The sequence below is a fragment of the Tympanuchus pallidicinctus genome, unplaced genomic scaffold, assembly GCF_026119805.1.
Source record: "Tympanuchus pallidicinctus isolate F22 unplaced genomic scaffold, pur_lepc_1.0 scaffold17, whole genome shotgun sequence".
Lineage (NCBI taxonomy): Eukaryota > Metazoa > Chordata > Aves > Galliformes > Phasianidae > Tympanuchus > Tympanuchus pallidicinctus.
The window spans coordinates 12960590-12977535 of record NW_026294690.1 but is presented as its reverse complement, the minus strand read 5'-3'; the positions used below and the strand labels follow the sequence as shown (position 1 = coordinate 12977535).

Here is a 16946-nt window from a genome sequence, read left to right as displayed (position 1 = left end):
TTGTAACTATACAGGCTGTCACTGCCAGAGACATATTGTTCTTTCTTTCTAAATCAGTTCTCTTAATTTTGATTTCATGCTGCTTCCAAATACCATCTTTTCTCCCAAAAGAACCATCATGGTTTTTCCAAACATCTGTCCCCTCAGTTCCCTAAGAAGATAATTAATACCCTTGTCACTCAGTCAGCCCAACAACTTCAGCTTGTGCCAGGCACCGCATTTGTGGTTAACCATTGCCCACCCAAGCAGCAGTGCTACTGGCCTGTGAGTAGAGCTGAGCATCTCTCTGTTTTTGCAGCTGGGGCACCCAAGGAGACTTCACGACAACCCACGCGCTTCCTGCAGTGAAGGTGAAGCTGTTCACAGAGAGTACGGGTGTGCTGGCACTGGAGGACAAAGAGCTTGGGAGGGTAAGGACATTTTGAGTTTAACAATTTTTCCTTCTGGCCCTGCTTTTCTAGAGAAATCTCTCCCGTACGGAAATATCTTTGGAGGACAACATGCTCTGCTTCTTTGCCAAGCTTCAGGAGGGAAAGAAAAGCAAGCTCTCCACTGCTGGAAAGTAATGCACCTCGCATGCTGTCTTTGTTGTTAGTTTTTAATGGCAGCATTTCAGCTGGCTGTGCCTGCACTGAGGAAAAGCGAAGGATCTTGTGTGTGATATTGGCAGTCCGGAAAGCTTTAGAAGTTGCTTACGGAAATGGACATTCCTGAGGCAGAAAAGGGGATTATGCTGTAGCAAAAAGAGAGGATTTAAGTTTGGCAGGAGAGTGTTAAGCTACTCTCATATCTACTGAACAGCCAGTGCACAGCTTGAGCATCTGAAAGCACTGATGGCAGTACTTACGGCAAAATGCTTGAAATCCTGGCTTCCCCAGGGACTGTGGCTCAGCCACTGGCTTCAGTGGGATTGGGCTAAGGAGTGGAAGTGAGAGTCCACTGCCCCTGTCAGTGGTGTTAATAGCAAGGAGCTTGCATTGCCCTGGCACCAGCCATCAGGACATCAAAGCCGCCCTTCCCATCCTGGGTCCTCACCTGTGGCCCCTGCACCAGAGCCCTGGGACTGATATCCCTCCAGCACCACAGCCCACTGTGTCTGTGGACAGTACTTCTCTGGGGTTTTAAGACACTTCACTTAGTCTCCTTGGATTTTTTGCATCTTGCAGCTGTTCATTTGTCACGGTCCCGTGCCGAAGCAAACTCTGCCACCCCCTTCCTCAGCTCCCTCGGCAAGAGAGGTGCCTCTTTGGTGACGTGGGCTGGTGTCCTTGTTCCGTAGCTGTACTCAAAGTCTGGGAGAAGAAAGCAATCTTGGAGACGCTGTACCACACATGCAGGGTGCAGCCTTTTATTCCTACCCAGAGAGAAAATCCCGGTCCAGAGTCATCCCACAACCTGGGTATAAAAGGCTGGAAGCTGTGAAGGAACTCATGGTCTGACCTTGAGGTCATGGATGGTAGGAACCTCACCAAGTCTGATGTGGATTCCCCAGGGCTGGCATCACCAAGGACGCTCCACAGCCACATTGTGACTTTGAAGCACTAACAAGATTTTTCACTCTTGTTGTTCATGCAAATGCTAAAGGTTCTTTTAGGTCTCAGTGAGTCGTTGCTCTAATTTATATCTTTACAGCGGAGAGCACCACAGATGATTTTGTCTTCTATAATTTGTGTTCATTTTGACCATTTGTCTTTTCACATTCTCGTAACACCCTTTGTTCTTGCACTTGAGAGAGAAAAAAGCGGAGTTACTCCTGCTTTCCTCGTCTCATTTTTCTCTCCAAGGACAGTCATGTCCTCTCCAGACTTTCCTCATCCATAACTCAATCCTTTCTCACTGCCTCTTCCCTCTTTCCCCTCTTTCCCCTCTTTCCCCTCTTTCCCCTCTTTCCCCTCTTTCCCCTCTTTCCCCTCTTTCCCCTCTTTCCCCTCTTTCCCCTCTTTCCCCTCTTTCCCCTCTTTCCCCTCTTTCCCCTCTTTCCCCTCTTTCCCCTCTTTCCCCTCTTTCCCCTCTTTCCCCTCTTTCCCCTCTTTCCCCTCTTTCCCCTTCTTCCCCTTTTCTCCTTTTCTTTCAAAAGAAGGGCGACCCCAGCAGGCTGCAGCACTCCAGCTGAAGACCTGTGCTTGCTTTGAGGCACAGCATCATAACATTTTCAGGATTATTTTCTAAACCACGCTGTTCCAACAGGTACCTCCCTTTATCTGCTGCCACCTGCTGAGCAGAGCTTTTCACCCAGCTGTATGCAATGCCACTGTGAGCTTTTTTTCCCCAGCGTGGTTACGCTCGCTGCAGACCCGCTTGCTTTGTAAGCCTGGTTTCCACTGGCAGCCATGAGCAGCGCTGACTTTGCTGCTCTCGGGAAGCAATTAGCCCTGCGCCTTGTTGTGGGAAATATGTCAGGCCCCTGCACGGCCCCGTTGCCCCGAGGTACGGAAGAGCTGGCCGTGCCAACGCACGTGAATCCTGATCCGGCGGGAAGCCATTGCCCCCGGGGAGCTCCTGAAATCCCAAGAATGTGGGCCAGCAGCAGCGGGCACGGGGCGATTTCCTGTGGCCGGCGGCCACCGGCGCTTTGAGCGGGCTGAACTTCAAAGGGACGCGCGGTGCCTGCAGCGGCCGAGATGACGCGTGTCCCATCGGGCCACGTCAGGATTTCTTTTTAACAGAATAATGAAACCGGGAGCGTGCTAAGCCTCTGATTTAGCTGTTTGAATGGGCATGAACCTGTCTGCGAAGAGAGAAGGGAAGCAAAGTCTCCGTGGAGCAGTTTTATACACAAAAACACCCATGCTCAGCCGCCCTTTGAGAAGAGGCTTTGTGCTCTGCCAGGCCGGCACAATGCTCACTTTCTATTGCAAGCGTTGAGCTGGCAGCCAGCCTGCGCTCCTCACTGCGCTGCTTGTGTCGAGGGAGAGCTGGAAAGAGCTCCCAAGCCCTGAGCTGCTGGATGGGCAGCTGAAGCCATGGGAATCCATCCTGGCCCTATTGAAGCCAGTGGCAAAGTGCCTGCAGACCTCAGCCAAGGCTTCATCCACTGTGAGGAGGGGAAGAGCCATGAATTGCAACAACACTGCACAACGTTTATGCTCCTTTTGATGAAAAAGAGTTAGAAATCAAAGCAGAGAGTATAGCAAACAGCCCAAGTGCCTCCTGCCTTGTGGGGATGTGCAGGTTAATGCAAGGCCTTGGTATTGGGTCATGCACAGAGCTTGGGCCCATCCATGTTTCTAACAACACCCGTGTGCAGGACTCACTGCTTTTCTTCAGGTTTTGCTGAAACACGGGTATTTATTCCAAGAGGGGTAAATTAGAAGAAACTGATGTTGCTCAGTTAATCTAGGTGACTAATAATGGATTCTTGCCAGAGAAAGCATGAATGTAATTCAGTAAAGGAGGTGTGAAATAATGTTTATGAAAAAGAGTGAACTTCAAAATCTACTGATGTTAACCTTAGGCTTTGGAAGACAGAAATAATTTTAAACTCAATTATCAGAGGCTAATAGCATGAGGTGTATTTTAGTGGGAGGAAAAAGCCTGCTTTGTTGGCTCAGCAGTAAAGGTGGGTATCTCTGGAATATGAGTATAGTTTGCCTGGAGTTTGGCAGGAACCCTACAAAGCACGAGTGAGTAATGAGTGATGGAAGCACAGCAAATAGCGAGGGTGAATGCTGCCATTTGTAAAGGAGTGTGCTTGCATAAATGTTAATGGATTTAGAGGAGATTCATCTCACTGCAGTATACTGGATACTGTAGTGAATTTGCATCCAGCAAAGTCACCTTTGAAAGAGAAATTGTTGGAAGAGGAAGGAGCGTAGGAGGCAGAGAGCATCAGAGAGGGCATCATTCCGATGTCAAGACAGCTATAGCTCTGCTGTGCTTCCATTCACTTTGCAGATAGACATTTTACAGTCACAGGGTTGAGCCACTTTAGAGGACACATGGAAGTATGAGGAGAAAACTGTGACTGCTCTTTAGTTCTTGAAGAATATTCTGTGGCTTGCTGACAGAGTGAGATGCTGTGCTTCATGGGATGATGAATGAGTGTAAAAGCACAGCTATGAACAGAAGGCATTACTTGGAGCCTTCCAGTTTCTTTGATTAGCCGAGCATTGCCACTGGTATTCATCTGCACAGCTCCACTCAAATCCGTGGTGTTGCACTGATTTGCCCCAGCTGGAGATTACCCCATCATTTCCTCTCTGCATGAAATGAAAGCAGAAAGTGCTGCAGCCACTGCTGTCATGATATGTGCTGCACATTTGATCTGTTGTTGTAGCGCAGTCAGACTCTCTGACCTGTCTACAAGGTTGTCTACTGCAGGTAGTCTTGCCAGGAAGCAAAATAACAGAGCAGCTTCATCAGTTTGATGGTAGTGATTGATAAACCATTTTAGGTATAATGTTCTTTGGTGGACCTCACGTGGAAACATCAGGAAGGTTAGAGGCTCGCAAAGTTGTATGGCTCTGAAAGTGGAGGTCTGCAGCAAGCAACGTCAGCAAAAACTTATTGGTGGTTTGCTGATCACATCAGCCCATCATCACTTCTAGAGTGATTTGTCTGCATAGCTGCAAGCTTGTTTACTTTCCACTTTCCTTAAGCAGCTGCAAGATGGGAACCGATAAATGCAGTTCTGTTCTGCCCAACCTTATAAACAGGGGCACATTGAGGACTCAGAGAATATATTAACTAATCTCAAAGTCATAAGCTGCGTGTTAAAAATTAAAACAACAAAGAGTAGTCTCAGTGATGGGAATAGAAATTTCCAGACTGCCTTTCAGAGCTCTTCTGCTCTGCTCTTGTGGAACTCACATTGAGAACAGTTTTTAATGTTGTTGCTTTTGATGCTTGCAGGTTGTTCTGCATCCCACTCCCAACAGCCCAAAGCAGTCAGAGTGGCACAAAATGACAGTTTCCAAAAATTGCCCAGATCAAGACCTGAAGATCAAGCTTGCTGTACGAATGGACAAGCCCCAAAACATGAAGCACTCTGGGTAAGTGTCCTTGGCTGAACTCCATTTGTTTTGCACGAGCATTAAAAAAATCTCTTTCTTCAGATTCTGAAAGTGAATCTTCTTCTCAGGTTCACAGGAGATGAAAAGAAATGTAATGGCATTAGTTTGGTCATTTATGAGGCACTTTCCATATTCTTATAGCATAGGTATGCATTCTTAATACATATCAGCCAAACAATTTAAATTTTAAATGCTATTCCTTAGGAAATTGCTAGATTGCTTCCTTCCTTTAAGGAAATAAGAAGTGAACTGCCTAACAACGGTAGGTTGTAAAAGTTTCCTAAGTTATTCTGTGTTTCCCCGTGTTGACTTCTCACAACCTAAAAAACAGTGCACCTTCTGCTTGAAATAGACTCCAATGTGATCATCATTATTTACACAGAGATGCACAGTACAGCTAAACAGCGGTTGCCTGGAGGGAGGCAAGAGAATGTAAGTAGGACTAACAAAGTGGGGTGTTAAAAGGGGAATCTCTGCCCTCTGTGCATCGGTATCAGAGGATTTGGGGCCAAGGGGATCCCCCATCTTCCTCCCCAGGCTTCCACATGTCCCATACAGGGATGGAAGAGGTTGTGACGCTTTGAGTTCAATATTATGTAATTCCTGTGCACTGTAACTTGACCTGAGCTGGCCAAAAGGGAGTTATTCCCATCTTTCCCTGGTGCCCAGAAGCAAACACTGGGACATGCTTTTCACTGGTAGTGCAATTACAAATTAGATCATCTTTGGAAAGATCTAGCTAATGTCATTGTCAAGGCTTTCCTCTCTTTGCTCTTAAGAGCTGAGGATGTGATAAAAAGTAGAAATTATCCAGGAAAATCACTGCTTTGATTAACTCTTTATCCAGTATCATTTGGGGGCTATAAAAGTAACTTTGCTTCATTTTTGTTTTTTTAATGTTTTGTTAGGCTCAATCCATTAGATGGATTAAATCACGCATCTTTCTTTTAATTTCTTTTCCTCATCCTCCTGTCTTCTCTGTTAATGAGATCAGAGCCAATAGCCAGATGTGAAGTTTAATTTTTCCAGTGTGAACACAGCACCAAAAGCAAAAAAAAGAACAATTCTCCTGTCATGCTTGTTTCCTTGGTCAGGTCTGATGGCAACAGGGCTGAGCAGTCCTGGCTTTTCTCGTGCTCTTTACAACTAACATTTAACATACAAGATGGTGCTGGAAACAATGTGATTTGTAATATTAGCTTGCTACTATAACTGAGGTTGTCTTTCTGCTAGTTTTAGTTGCAGCAGCCACTAAGACAATTATTTCCCTGTTCTCGAGCTCAAAGCCCACACAGTGCCCACATGAGCACAATACATGGAATTTTGTGGCTTAGACATTCACCATGTACATACTTTGAATCTCTTCTAGTATAAAAAGCCACAAGCATAACCAAAAAGGAACTGTTTTCTATTTATGGAGCCAGAACAAAAGTAATTATAACGATACGTAAAACATATTAGTGCTGAACAATGTCTTTGTAATTACTCCTAGTCTGGTGCTGCTGCTATTTTTGCCAGTGTTTGTATTACAGTGTCACAGCAGCTGCTTCATCACGGAGATTAAATGCTAATTTTGACATTAATTTTAAAAGTTAATTCTTCCTTTGTGGAACGCAGTAAATTCACTCCTTCTTAGAAATTATTCAGTTTGCTCATAGCCAAGCAATTTCAAGGAATTCATCTTCAGCTGTTCAGCAAAGTGACCTGGTTCAGTCAGTCCCGTGTACGGTGGGGTCCCTGGCGCTGCCTTTGATGCAGTAAGGTGCCCTCTCGTTGACACTTCCCCTCAGCCAAATGGTTTTGTGAAGGCTTAAAGCAACACTTAGGATTTCTTTCTCTTAATTCTGCCACTGCAAATGTATTCACCCATCTGACCACATAGCAGCTATTCATTGGCATTAAAGGGCTTCTGGATTCTGAAGCTGTAAAAAACAAGAAGGAAGAAAGGAATAATACTGTGTAACATCGAGACTCTGGGAGCTTTTTGTGTCTCTTTCTTTACAGGTTATTCGTTCAGGCTAGAAATAATCACATTCAGTAATGCTGCCAAACTTGAGAGTCTTGTAATTACTCCTTCTTCTGCATTAACTTTGGTTTCTAGCTGTGAAGAAAAGATACTGTAAACAACAGCTTGTCATTTGTGTACTGAATTCACTTATTCTTTTCTCCTAGATATTTATGGGCCATTGGTAAAAATGTTTGGAAGAGATGGAAGAAACGATTCTTTGTTCTGGTGCAGGTAAGAGATTTACTTATAAGTGACTTTAAATTACAACATAAAGTACTTGTTCTGATCTTTTACTGTGCTGTGTAGCTGCTGCAAAACTGTGGTTCTGCATAGGTTCTTTGTTAAGTCCTGGGTCTTTTTTCTTTCAACTGCGGACATCGTCTCAAGGACAGCCCTGTGGCAAATCACTAGCTAGGAGTTCTGTGATGCAACTGAATGCTTGATGAAATGGAGTAACAGTTTTAGGGAGGAATTCAGTGAGATGGGAAGGAAGCTCAACGTTGGCTGGAGGTACCTGAGTGCAAGTGCTCCCTTTTCAGCCTCCAGGTCAAGTTTAAGGCTCTTGAAATCTACAGAAGTTTCATCGTTGGCTGCATCAGAGTCAGTATTTCAGTCCTGATGCTTATCTAATGTTCAAAATCATTGCTCATTCTTCTTTGCTTTTCTTTTCTACTTTCTGCCATCCCAGTTTCAGTAGACCTGTATGTTATTGGTTAATAATTTCAAGTAAACAGATGGAAGTTGTCTTTAGACAAGCTAAGAGGATCTGGTCAGTACTTGATGTGTTAGATCTTCCCTTACCTTCCTGATGGCAGGTGAAAGCACTGAACCCAGAGAGGTGTGGGGCCCTGGTCTGGGTGGCTGCATCTTCACCCTAGCCTGATCAACACTGCCAGAGAGCACATTGGGATCCATCTCTCCCTCTCTCCTCCCCAGGCTGTGCTGTCTCCAACTATGAGAAATAAAAAAAAAATTAGATGGTTGCCTGTCCAAGCAGCATATTTAGATTTAGGTTAAAAATGATGAGTTTAGGGCATTTGTAAACTATTCTCAGCAACATCTCATTTGCAAATAGACCCTTCATGCAGGGACCAGCCAGGTGGAAGGGGATCCCACACTGGATGAGGGTCCCAAAGAGGTAGAAGAGGCCATGATTAAGGAAAAACCTTTGAGGAATGCTGCACACTGAGCCTGTTTTTATGCAGGGGTTCAGGGATTGCTTTTCTGTGTGCATTTTCTTCTCTGTGTTCTGTGCTGAAATTAAAAGTGCCGTGGCAATGTGTGATCACCTGTAAAGCAGCTCGTCCTTGAGAGGAAGCTCATTTCTGCAGAATTCTCAGGAGCATTTTCCTTGTGAGCAGGAGTTCTCCAAGATGGGATCCTTTTTCAGAGAGCATCCGTGTATAACAGAACTATTCCTCTTTCCTAAAATAGCTTCTCCCATATCAAAGTTTGTCAGTATTTCTGTGTGTGAGGCTCTGCAGGGGTGGCCTCTAATCCCCATGTTTCTCTTAAGAGCCTTCATCTGGCCTTTCTGTGGGGTTGCATTTCTTTCTCTCATCTTCAGTTGCTATATATTTCTCAGCTTGCAGAGGAACTGAAGCGCTCAGTTATTCCATGTTTTCTTCTGTTACTAGGTCTGTATTCGTCAGTTGGCATATGCAAGTAGAATTTGGCCAGAAAAGCAGTTCATTTGAATAAGATGAGCAGACTTTTGCCCCCAGAGAGTCTCTGTAGCCCACCTCAGATATTCCAGCTGCCGCTGCAGCTCCTCTGTTACGTTACCGTTTGCTCAACATTTGGTGCAATGTAAAGTGTTCTGCCGTACATCAAATATAAACAAGAAACACTCTCTATGCAGTCCCTCAGATGTAGTTTGAGCATATTGAACATGTCAGCAGGCAATAAAGATGGAATAAAAATACTTTGCTGTCCGTATGTTTGTCATTTGCTTTTCATGCAATGCAAAGGATGGGTGCTGATACAAGCAGGGATTGGCAACAAAGGTGTTGATGTCCAGAATGCTCTGAACTCTGCTGAGCACAGACAGGGAGTAACCCCAGCAGGACAGTGAGCTGGCCTGGCTGCAGGAAGAATGGACAAGGATCAGGCTGTGTTTTAGGGGCTCAGTCAGCCGCACCAGGCTCCTGTTGGCACCAGTGCCAAGAGCTGGAATCCAAAGCATGAAATCTCTTTGGGATATCGCAGTGAGGTCAGCATGTGGCGCTGCCTACAGGTCAGGGCTGTAAGTGTGGATGAATAAATATTTCCTTTCTCATCCCTCGTCTCTGTCCCTTACTTGTAACATCTTCTGCCACACCTCTCCCCTCTCTTGCAGAGTAACCTCTTCCCCCCACTCCCACGTCTTCTCTTTCCCTGATTCAGATGGAGGCAGCTGGCTCAGCCCCAGTTCCTTCAGTGCTCTGCAGTCGTGTCTGGTACCAGAGGTTAAGAAATTCATGGTAATAAATACTCAGACTCCTCATCCTCATCTAAACAAGGCACAAAGGTGCCAAGCTGCATAGGCAGCACTGTGGAGGAAGGTGTTGATGGCAGTTTGGCTCTTTCCTGTCAGCTATGCCTCACCAGTATGAACGGAGGCTTTGCACATGTATGGAGAAAAAGGAGCTCTACAGGGAGTGTTCCCACTGATACTTGGCTCCTGTAAGCCCTGCAAAGAAGGGAAAAGGAGCAGTAACTCTCTTGTAATTTGGGCGGAATAATCCCTCGCACCTTCTGTGTCTGTGGAAGCTGTGCAGGAGATGGTTTGTTTGGGTGCAGTGGGTGAGAGCAGCTCCTTTGTGCTGCTTCTGTAGCTGGGCCTCACCCCTCCAGCACATGCACTGCTGGGCAGTCCTCATTCCCCTCTAGGTGAGGGTGGGCAATGTGGTGCAGCCTGGGGAGCTCAGGTGCGTTTCCACTGCAGGCACCTGTGTAACACAGGGGAGAGTTTTCTCTTCCGAATGAATCGCAGTCCTCTCCGCACACTGCCCACCCTTCCCGTAGACACCCTTTGAGATGAGCAGCAGAAGAGCAGAATACTGATTAGATGTAAATTACATGGCAGAGACTCGTTACTTGCCTAATTTTAAATCCTGAGATATGCAGTGTGAAAGTGATGGCAGAATATGGCCCTGAGCTTAGATGGAAATGGTCCGCAGCTTCGCAAGTGAGGAAAATGCTTCGTAAAGGCAGCAGTCATGCCAATGGCAGTGGTAAGAGAAAGCAATGGGATGATTTAGGGCAACGTTCTCTGTGACTGGTTGGGAAAGAAAATGTCTATCCAGCACAGATGTTGTGTTTCATAAGTTGCTATATCAGCTAACTGAGCACAGCATACAAATTTCAGCCAGTTTGTCAGTTGGACCCTTGATCACGCAAAAGCTGGGATTTTTGGTAGCTGACAGAGCTTGCATTAATTCTCTGCATGGTCTGATGTGCTCCACTGGCAATAACACTGCTGCTGGTTTTGGTGGGCTTTGCCAGTTCTGTGATAGGAAATCTCCTCTAATGATTCTTAAGGGCAAGCGAATTAATTACATTGAGATTTCAGACTGAATCTGTTTTCCTCTTGTCATAACCCCATTTCTGTGCGCTGGCAGCATATGGGAAGTAACACTCCATGGTACCTGGATGACATGTCTGCTGAGTAGCTGGGAGCAGATTTTGTCTGATTGTGTCTCATGGTGTTTGCAGAACGTTGTTGGATGCGGATCAACTCTCTGCAGATTAAAACCAGTTGCAGTGTCTACGCCTGGATCTATTGTTCTAGTGACAGACTCCCCGCACTCATTATAACTTAGAGTAATGGTGACAGCTCCTGCTTTTAGCAAAACTCAGCTAACTTGGGTTGAAATTAAACAAAGCGTTCAGTAAATCTGCATAACCAACTGAACTAGGAAATAATTCCACAACACCGCGGTGTACGACACTGCAGTCCTAGCCTGTGGTCCTCAAATGAAAGAGAATGACCTACAGCTGGTCCCTGCAACCACGCTAAATCATGTTCCTCACTGGGACCTGGGCATAGGCAGTGAACACTGAGAAACCCTTAAGTGCTGGTGGTTGATAGAAAGCATTTGGAAGCTGCTGGTTAAGGAGCTACGTGTCTGCTTGCACCTGGATGCCTGTACATGGGCGAGCTGGTGGTGTGGGCATGGCATCCCATGAGGCAGACCTGCCCGAAGAAAACACATGTGCTTGGAGGGAGAAGCTAGGACAACTGCTATGTGCAATTGTTTAGGGATGAATGGACGTGCTGAGATGTGAAAACTGTTGTTTTCACATTTGTTTCTTTAAGCTAGATCATTTCCTCTGCTCATTTGTGTCAGTAAAGGGCTCGGGAGGCAACATACAGCTGCAACCAGAGGACAAGAGTCTCCCATCAAAGTAGAAAGCTGTATTACAACTGGCAGTATCTTAGCACAGTTTCTCTCCCTTGGGACAAAATGCATGCTGTTAATCCAGGAAAGGTCCGTTTAAGAATTTAACCCAAGTGGGGCAGTGTTATGTCAACACTGGGAAAGAGGGAAACGGATGACTGAGCTGTGTTGTGCTCAGAGTGCAAGGGACAACAATTAATGGGTTTGAGCTGGATTCTCAGGCAAGCATTGCTGGCTAGAGCAGGAGTATTTGATGGAAAAACAAGGATAAAGTCAGTACTGGTTAATACATACCTACTATATTTATTAATCACTCGGATTGCATAGCTGGTGACAGAATATGGTCAAGTGCCAAGAAAGTCAGATCTAATTTAGCAGCCTGGGAATAGTGAACTTTGGCATTTGTCTCCCGCTGTCTCTTTCCTCTTCTCTCAATTTCTTTACCTTTCTCTTTTTTTCCCCCATTCTGTTCCTTCTGTTCTTCTGTCTCAAATTATTCTCTAAACCACTTTACTTTTTAATAAGGAACCAGCCAGAACAGCCTTGGATTATTTCTCTTCTTTGAGCTTCACTCAGTTCAGCTTCCTTAGCTGCTCCTTTCCTGGCCCTCATCTGGTCCCTGGATCAAATCCCAGTTGCTTTGAGACTTTGTCCCTCACTGGGCAGAGATTTTCCCTCAGTCTTCCTTCAGCTTCCTCTCTATCCATGCTTTTTTCAATTACTCAAACCATTCATCTCGCCCATCCCATCTGCTCGCTCGCTCTCATACTCGGCTATGGTTCAGTGTGAACTCAGCAGGCTGAAAGATTAATTTCTGTTACTAACTGTTTCTCTGGTCTGGCCACTTCGGAGCTTCTGCAGATGGCAGGCTCTGTATTTTAGAGGACTGATGAGAGGCTAACTGCAATCTCCACTTGACCCTGCAGCGCTGTTCAGCAGTGAAACATGACAGTGTCATAGCAAGCTTTCCAGAATCTCATTTTGTAAGATTTTTCTTTACCACTACTCATAAATGGAAGGAACCACATCTTGCTGGTGGCCAGAGAACAGCTTGTTTCTGACCCCAAGCAGTAAATTGGCATATCACATCTTGAACACAAGGTGCTGGCTGGAGTTTTATTTGTGCAGGCACTCTGTATGGCACCATTGGCTCCTTTTTCAGGGGACATTAGTAACAGTCCTGGATGGTTGCATGTTATAGAGTGACCTGTAGGTTTCTCTAAGAGATCTCTTGTAATAATCTTGTAGAGCAGCTTCTAAGGGAATGATGTGGAAACGAACAGGAGAACAGTTTGCATTGCTCTTCTCCCAGAATGGCTCCACCAAATCTTTTGTCCACATCTGCCCACAGCATGCATTGGAGTCTGATGATATTTAAGGTCCCATTCAACCTAAGCCATTCTATAGTTCTATAATCTCTCTTCTGTAGCTTTTAATGAGAGAAGTATAAGCTTTGAAGTGCCTGTATGTTTCCATTTGTTATGGTTGTGTTGGTACAGTTGCTTTATTGATGGAGATTAACAATATATGCTGGAGCCAAAGGTGAAGTGAATTATTTGAATGTGAGGAAAAATTTAACATTCAGACCTCAAATTCAGTGTCAGAACAGAAGAAATTCTTAACTACTGAATGAGTTTTACCTGTTGCTGAGAGCCTACGGGACAAAAGGGAAGCATGATTTGTTTCAGTGTTTTCAGTCGTGTCAGCGTAGATTAGCAGTGACTCATTTCAGGAATTGAATTTGTCATCGCACAGTCCCTGAAGTTCAGGCTGTCTGAGGCAGAGGAACCAAATCCTTGCCGTTCGGGTGAAATCCCCAGGATCGTACTGTGAATAAAGCGCATTCAGGAATTTGACCAGGAGATGGCAGCAATACACTGTTATTCTAACTGAATGAACGCTGCAGGAGTCGTCTGAATATTGTGCAGAGGGGCAGCGGGTTATTTTTAGATTTCTTCGTGTTAATCTTTTTAATTTTCGTGTTGCCGGTACGACGGTACGCATCCAAAGTTCATAGCATATAATATGCGCTGCTGTGCTCCTGCTATTGGTCTGTTACTTGTCAATCTTTCCTCGGAGCTGGTAGCTTTAAGGAAGTCGCAAGATGCTTAAAGCATCACTTTCAGCCTTCCTCCCACAAATGTGTTAATGATAGGGTTTATTCTTAGGTGGATGCTGGAGCTGTTCCTGGAGGAAGGCACGGTGCAGGCAGGCTGGCAGCTAGCAGAGCCCGCAGAGGGCAGCAAGACACCGAGCGCTGGCTGGGGATGCTCAGCCGGGTCCCTTAAATAAATGGCATTTATTAGTGAAACGTGCCACAGAAATATATGCTGTTTGTAGATTTGTAATAGAACAGTTAACAGGCAAAGTCCCCCAGCTGCTCGGGTGATGCAGAGAGTGCAGCCACTCACGTGGAACCCATCTTTCAGTATCTCTCCCAACTTCCCAGAAATGACGAGCATGATCTGTTGCCACCCACCAGAGTTTGAAAGATCCCTCAGAAGTCAAAGTTTCCTCCAGAGGTCAAGAAAACGTCCACACTAATAAAATTACGTAAAGCGTCCAGGATGTGACACAACCTTACCAAAGTCATTTGAAATCATTTGACAGTAAATTTCCCCGTGAGTTCTTAGCCTGGAGCACAGAGAATCCTCTCCTCTCCGGCCGGGCTTCTCACTGCCCATCCAGATCGTGGTGCGGGGAGCACGCGCGGGGCCTTGATGCGGGCTGATGGCCCCCCAGCGGCGATGGGAGAGCCCGGCCGAGCCCCGCAGCTGAGTCGGCTTCCGTCAAGAGCTTGACATTGAATGTATCGTGTCATGCAGATGGTACCTCAGAGGAGTGAGAGCTGCCATTTACAGCACTGATGACAACAACTGCCGAGATCAGTGGGATCTTAAGATTGCTTTAATATGACTGGCACCTAGCAATTTAGCTCACATTGTTTGTGACAGGGTGTCACTCTTGCACTTGTCTGGGGATGAGTGATAGAGCTTTCTAACGCGTGGTTCTTCCTCACTGGGAGGAAATCAAACCACTGTGTGTACCGACGTGGAGAATGAGGATATGTTAAGAGAGTGCTCTAAGAGTGTGTGTTAGAAGTTCAGCCTCGTGAGAAATGATCCCCTGACACCCCAGTCCCTCTCAATGCATAAATGCACAATTTGGATTCCTTGTCGGGATCACCTGATGCCATCTTAACTTTGTGATTTTCTTCAGGTTAGTCAATATACATTTGCTATGTGCAGCTACCGGGAGAAAAAAGCCGAGCCTCAAGAGCTGCTGCAGCTCGACGGATACACTGTGGACTACACCGACCCGCAGCCAGGTATGGCACCAGCCTCTCTCTGCTGCGGGTGCTTGTGATGCCTAACAGCCCCTGGCTGGGATGCTTTCCCCCTGCTTGCAGCCAAACTGTGATCAGCATCATTGTAAATATGTTTGTGTTTAGGCTGATCATTAGCTATGCATGACTTTACTATAAATAGATGGGAAGGAGTTCAGCGGAGGTGCACGAGAGGAGAGGGAGGCTCGTCTTTTCTAGGGAGCCTAAGTGAATTAGATGCTTAACCGTCATCATGCTGTGGATAAATGTCCCTCAGAGCAGATGGCGAAAGACACTGTAGGTTTGTGGTCAAGACCTTGCTTCCAGGCTTATTCTGGTGGTGGGGAGATGGGAAGATGGGCCACTGAATCAGGGCAGGGATAGAAGTAAGCATCCAGCAAAGCAATTCTTGTGCAGGCAGAGCACTGGCTTTGCTGGGGGCACCCAGTGCATCAGGACTGGGGGTGGCCAGGGGGAGGCCGTCATCAGCCTCAAAGTCTTCAGATGTCTGTTGCCATTTTCAAAGGCTGCCTTTTTCTCCTGCCAGGTTTGGAAGGTGGCAGAGCATTCTTCAACGCTGTGAAGGAAGGGGACACGGTGATTTTTGCAAGTGACGATGAGCAGGACCGCATCCTGTGGGTCCAAGCCATGTACCGAGCCACCGGCCAGTCTCACAAACCTGTGCCACCTACCCAAGTGCAAAAGCTAAATGCTAAAGGAGGAAACGTTCCCCAGCTAGACGCCCCAATCTCTCAATTTTGTAAGTAAATAAGTTCTCCTAGACAGCAGAAGTCTTTGACGGAAAGATTTTTCTGCACTGATGTAAATCAATATTCACACACATGTTTCTGACTCCAAAACAAATCTTTTTCATTATCATTAAGCTGCTTTTTACATCAGTGGGTCCAGAACCACTTAATCTGTCTGCTTAACACAACCAAGCCCGAGAAACCAAATTCCCTGGGGAAATTGTTAATGAGTATTTGAAAGTGCAATACTTGATGGAGAAGAGACTGAGATCTGAGAGCCTGCAACCCAGCTTGCTTTCTGCACACACCCGTCTTACCCCCACACAATAAACTGCAGACCCAGATCAGAGCAATTCATTAGTGCCATTAGCTGTCTGTCAAATGTATCACGTGCTCAGAACTACAGGTGCAAATCTTGCAAGTATGAAATGCACACACAAAAAGAGGTCTCCTGTTGAATATTCAACTGTAGGAAAGCATATGGTATTTTTAACAGGTTGCTTTGCAGGCCAGTTAGATGTGAATTTAAAGCAATCATCTTTTAAGTTGTGGCTGTGCAGTGTGTCCTGTGCCGTTATACCCAATTCAGTTAATTTGAAATTTAGAGCAATTTCTTTTGTCTTCTAAATTACATTTGACTATAAACCAGACAAATCCCTCCTCACTGATTTTTCTGGAGGGTTTCTCAGTAGTGTGCCTCGAATCCCTTTGTTATGTAACATGCAGCACTTCTTGCTCATTTCAGCAAAACCGAGTATGAGTAAAATAAGGAAAAGTAGTAAATATTAGCAAATTCGCCCAATTACACCAGATTTTAGCAGTTAAAATTGTAAGGCTTTTCAGATTTTGAATACGTCATTATAAGCAACTCAGAAAATCTACCCAGTGCTTACTAATTTGGGCATCTCTTATATCATTTTAGCTTCATGTCAGTATTTATAAAGAACAGTAGCGCAAGATAAACATCTCAGTGATTCGTTTTACAGCAGAAAACAGCTGCTTGCCTTTTCTTATGTGTGTCCCCTCCATGTGCCTGCATATTTTGGACTCCCTGCTGTCTTGCATTGCTGCTGCTGTGAATGAGAATGTAGCATGATGCAGCTTGGTAAACATAGGCAGTATTTTCATCTCAGTGCTGCTCATCCTGTTCAGCCCATTAATGTAAATGATTTTGGGGGCAAAAGGTTTGAAGGGTTGGGATTGAGAAGGAAGAAAACCTCTCAGAACGCTGAGATGGGAGGTGGGAGTTGTCCTCCTACAATTGGGTTGTATCTACCTCTACCCAGAACGTTTAGTCCGCAAGTTCTTGGGGTAGAAGAGGAGACACTCAGGGCCATTAGCCTTTGGGTACGTTGTCCCCATTCACAGTCATGTGAGGGAAGCCAAACCCTGCTTGGTTTCCTGGGAGATCTCACTCGGGGCCTGCAGGATCTGACCTCAGCTTCTCTCACTTGTGCTGGCTCCAAACCC

The 16946-nt window shown here is 45.7% G+C and overlaps 1 protein-coding gene across 7 annotated transcripts in view; it reads left to right on the top strand.

Annotated features, from left to right (window-relative positions):
- The window catches only part of CADPS (calcium dependent secretion activator), a 174355-nt gene that overhangs the window by 75099 nt on the left and 82310 nt on the right, over positions 1-16946 (top strand). For all 7 annotated transcript variants that reach the window (XM_052678451.1, XM_052678448.1, XM_052678447.1 and 4 more), the window contains exons 7-11: positions 299-410; positions 4852-4991; positions 7185-7251; positions 14622-14730; positions 15275-15487. In XM_052678451.1, the coding sequence (XP_052534411.1) occupies positions 299-410; positions 4852-4991; positions 7185-7251; positions 14622-14730; positions 15275-15487 (641 nt within the window). The remainder of the gene's footprint in view (positions 1-298; positions 411-4851; positions 4992-7184; positions 7252-14621; positions 14731-15274; positions 15488-16946) is intronic.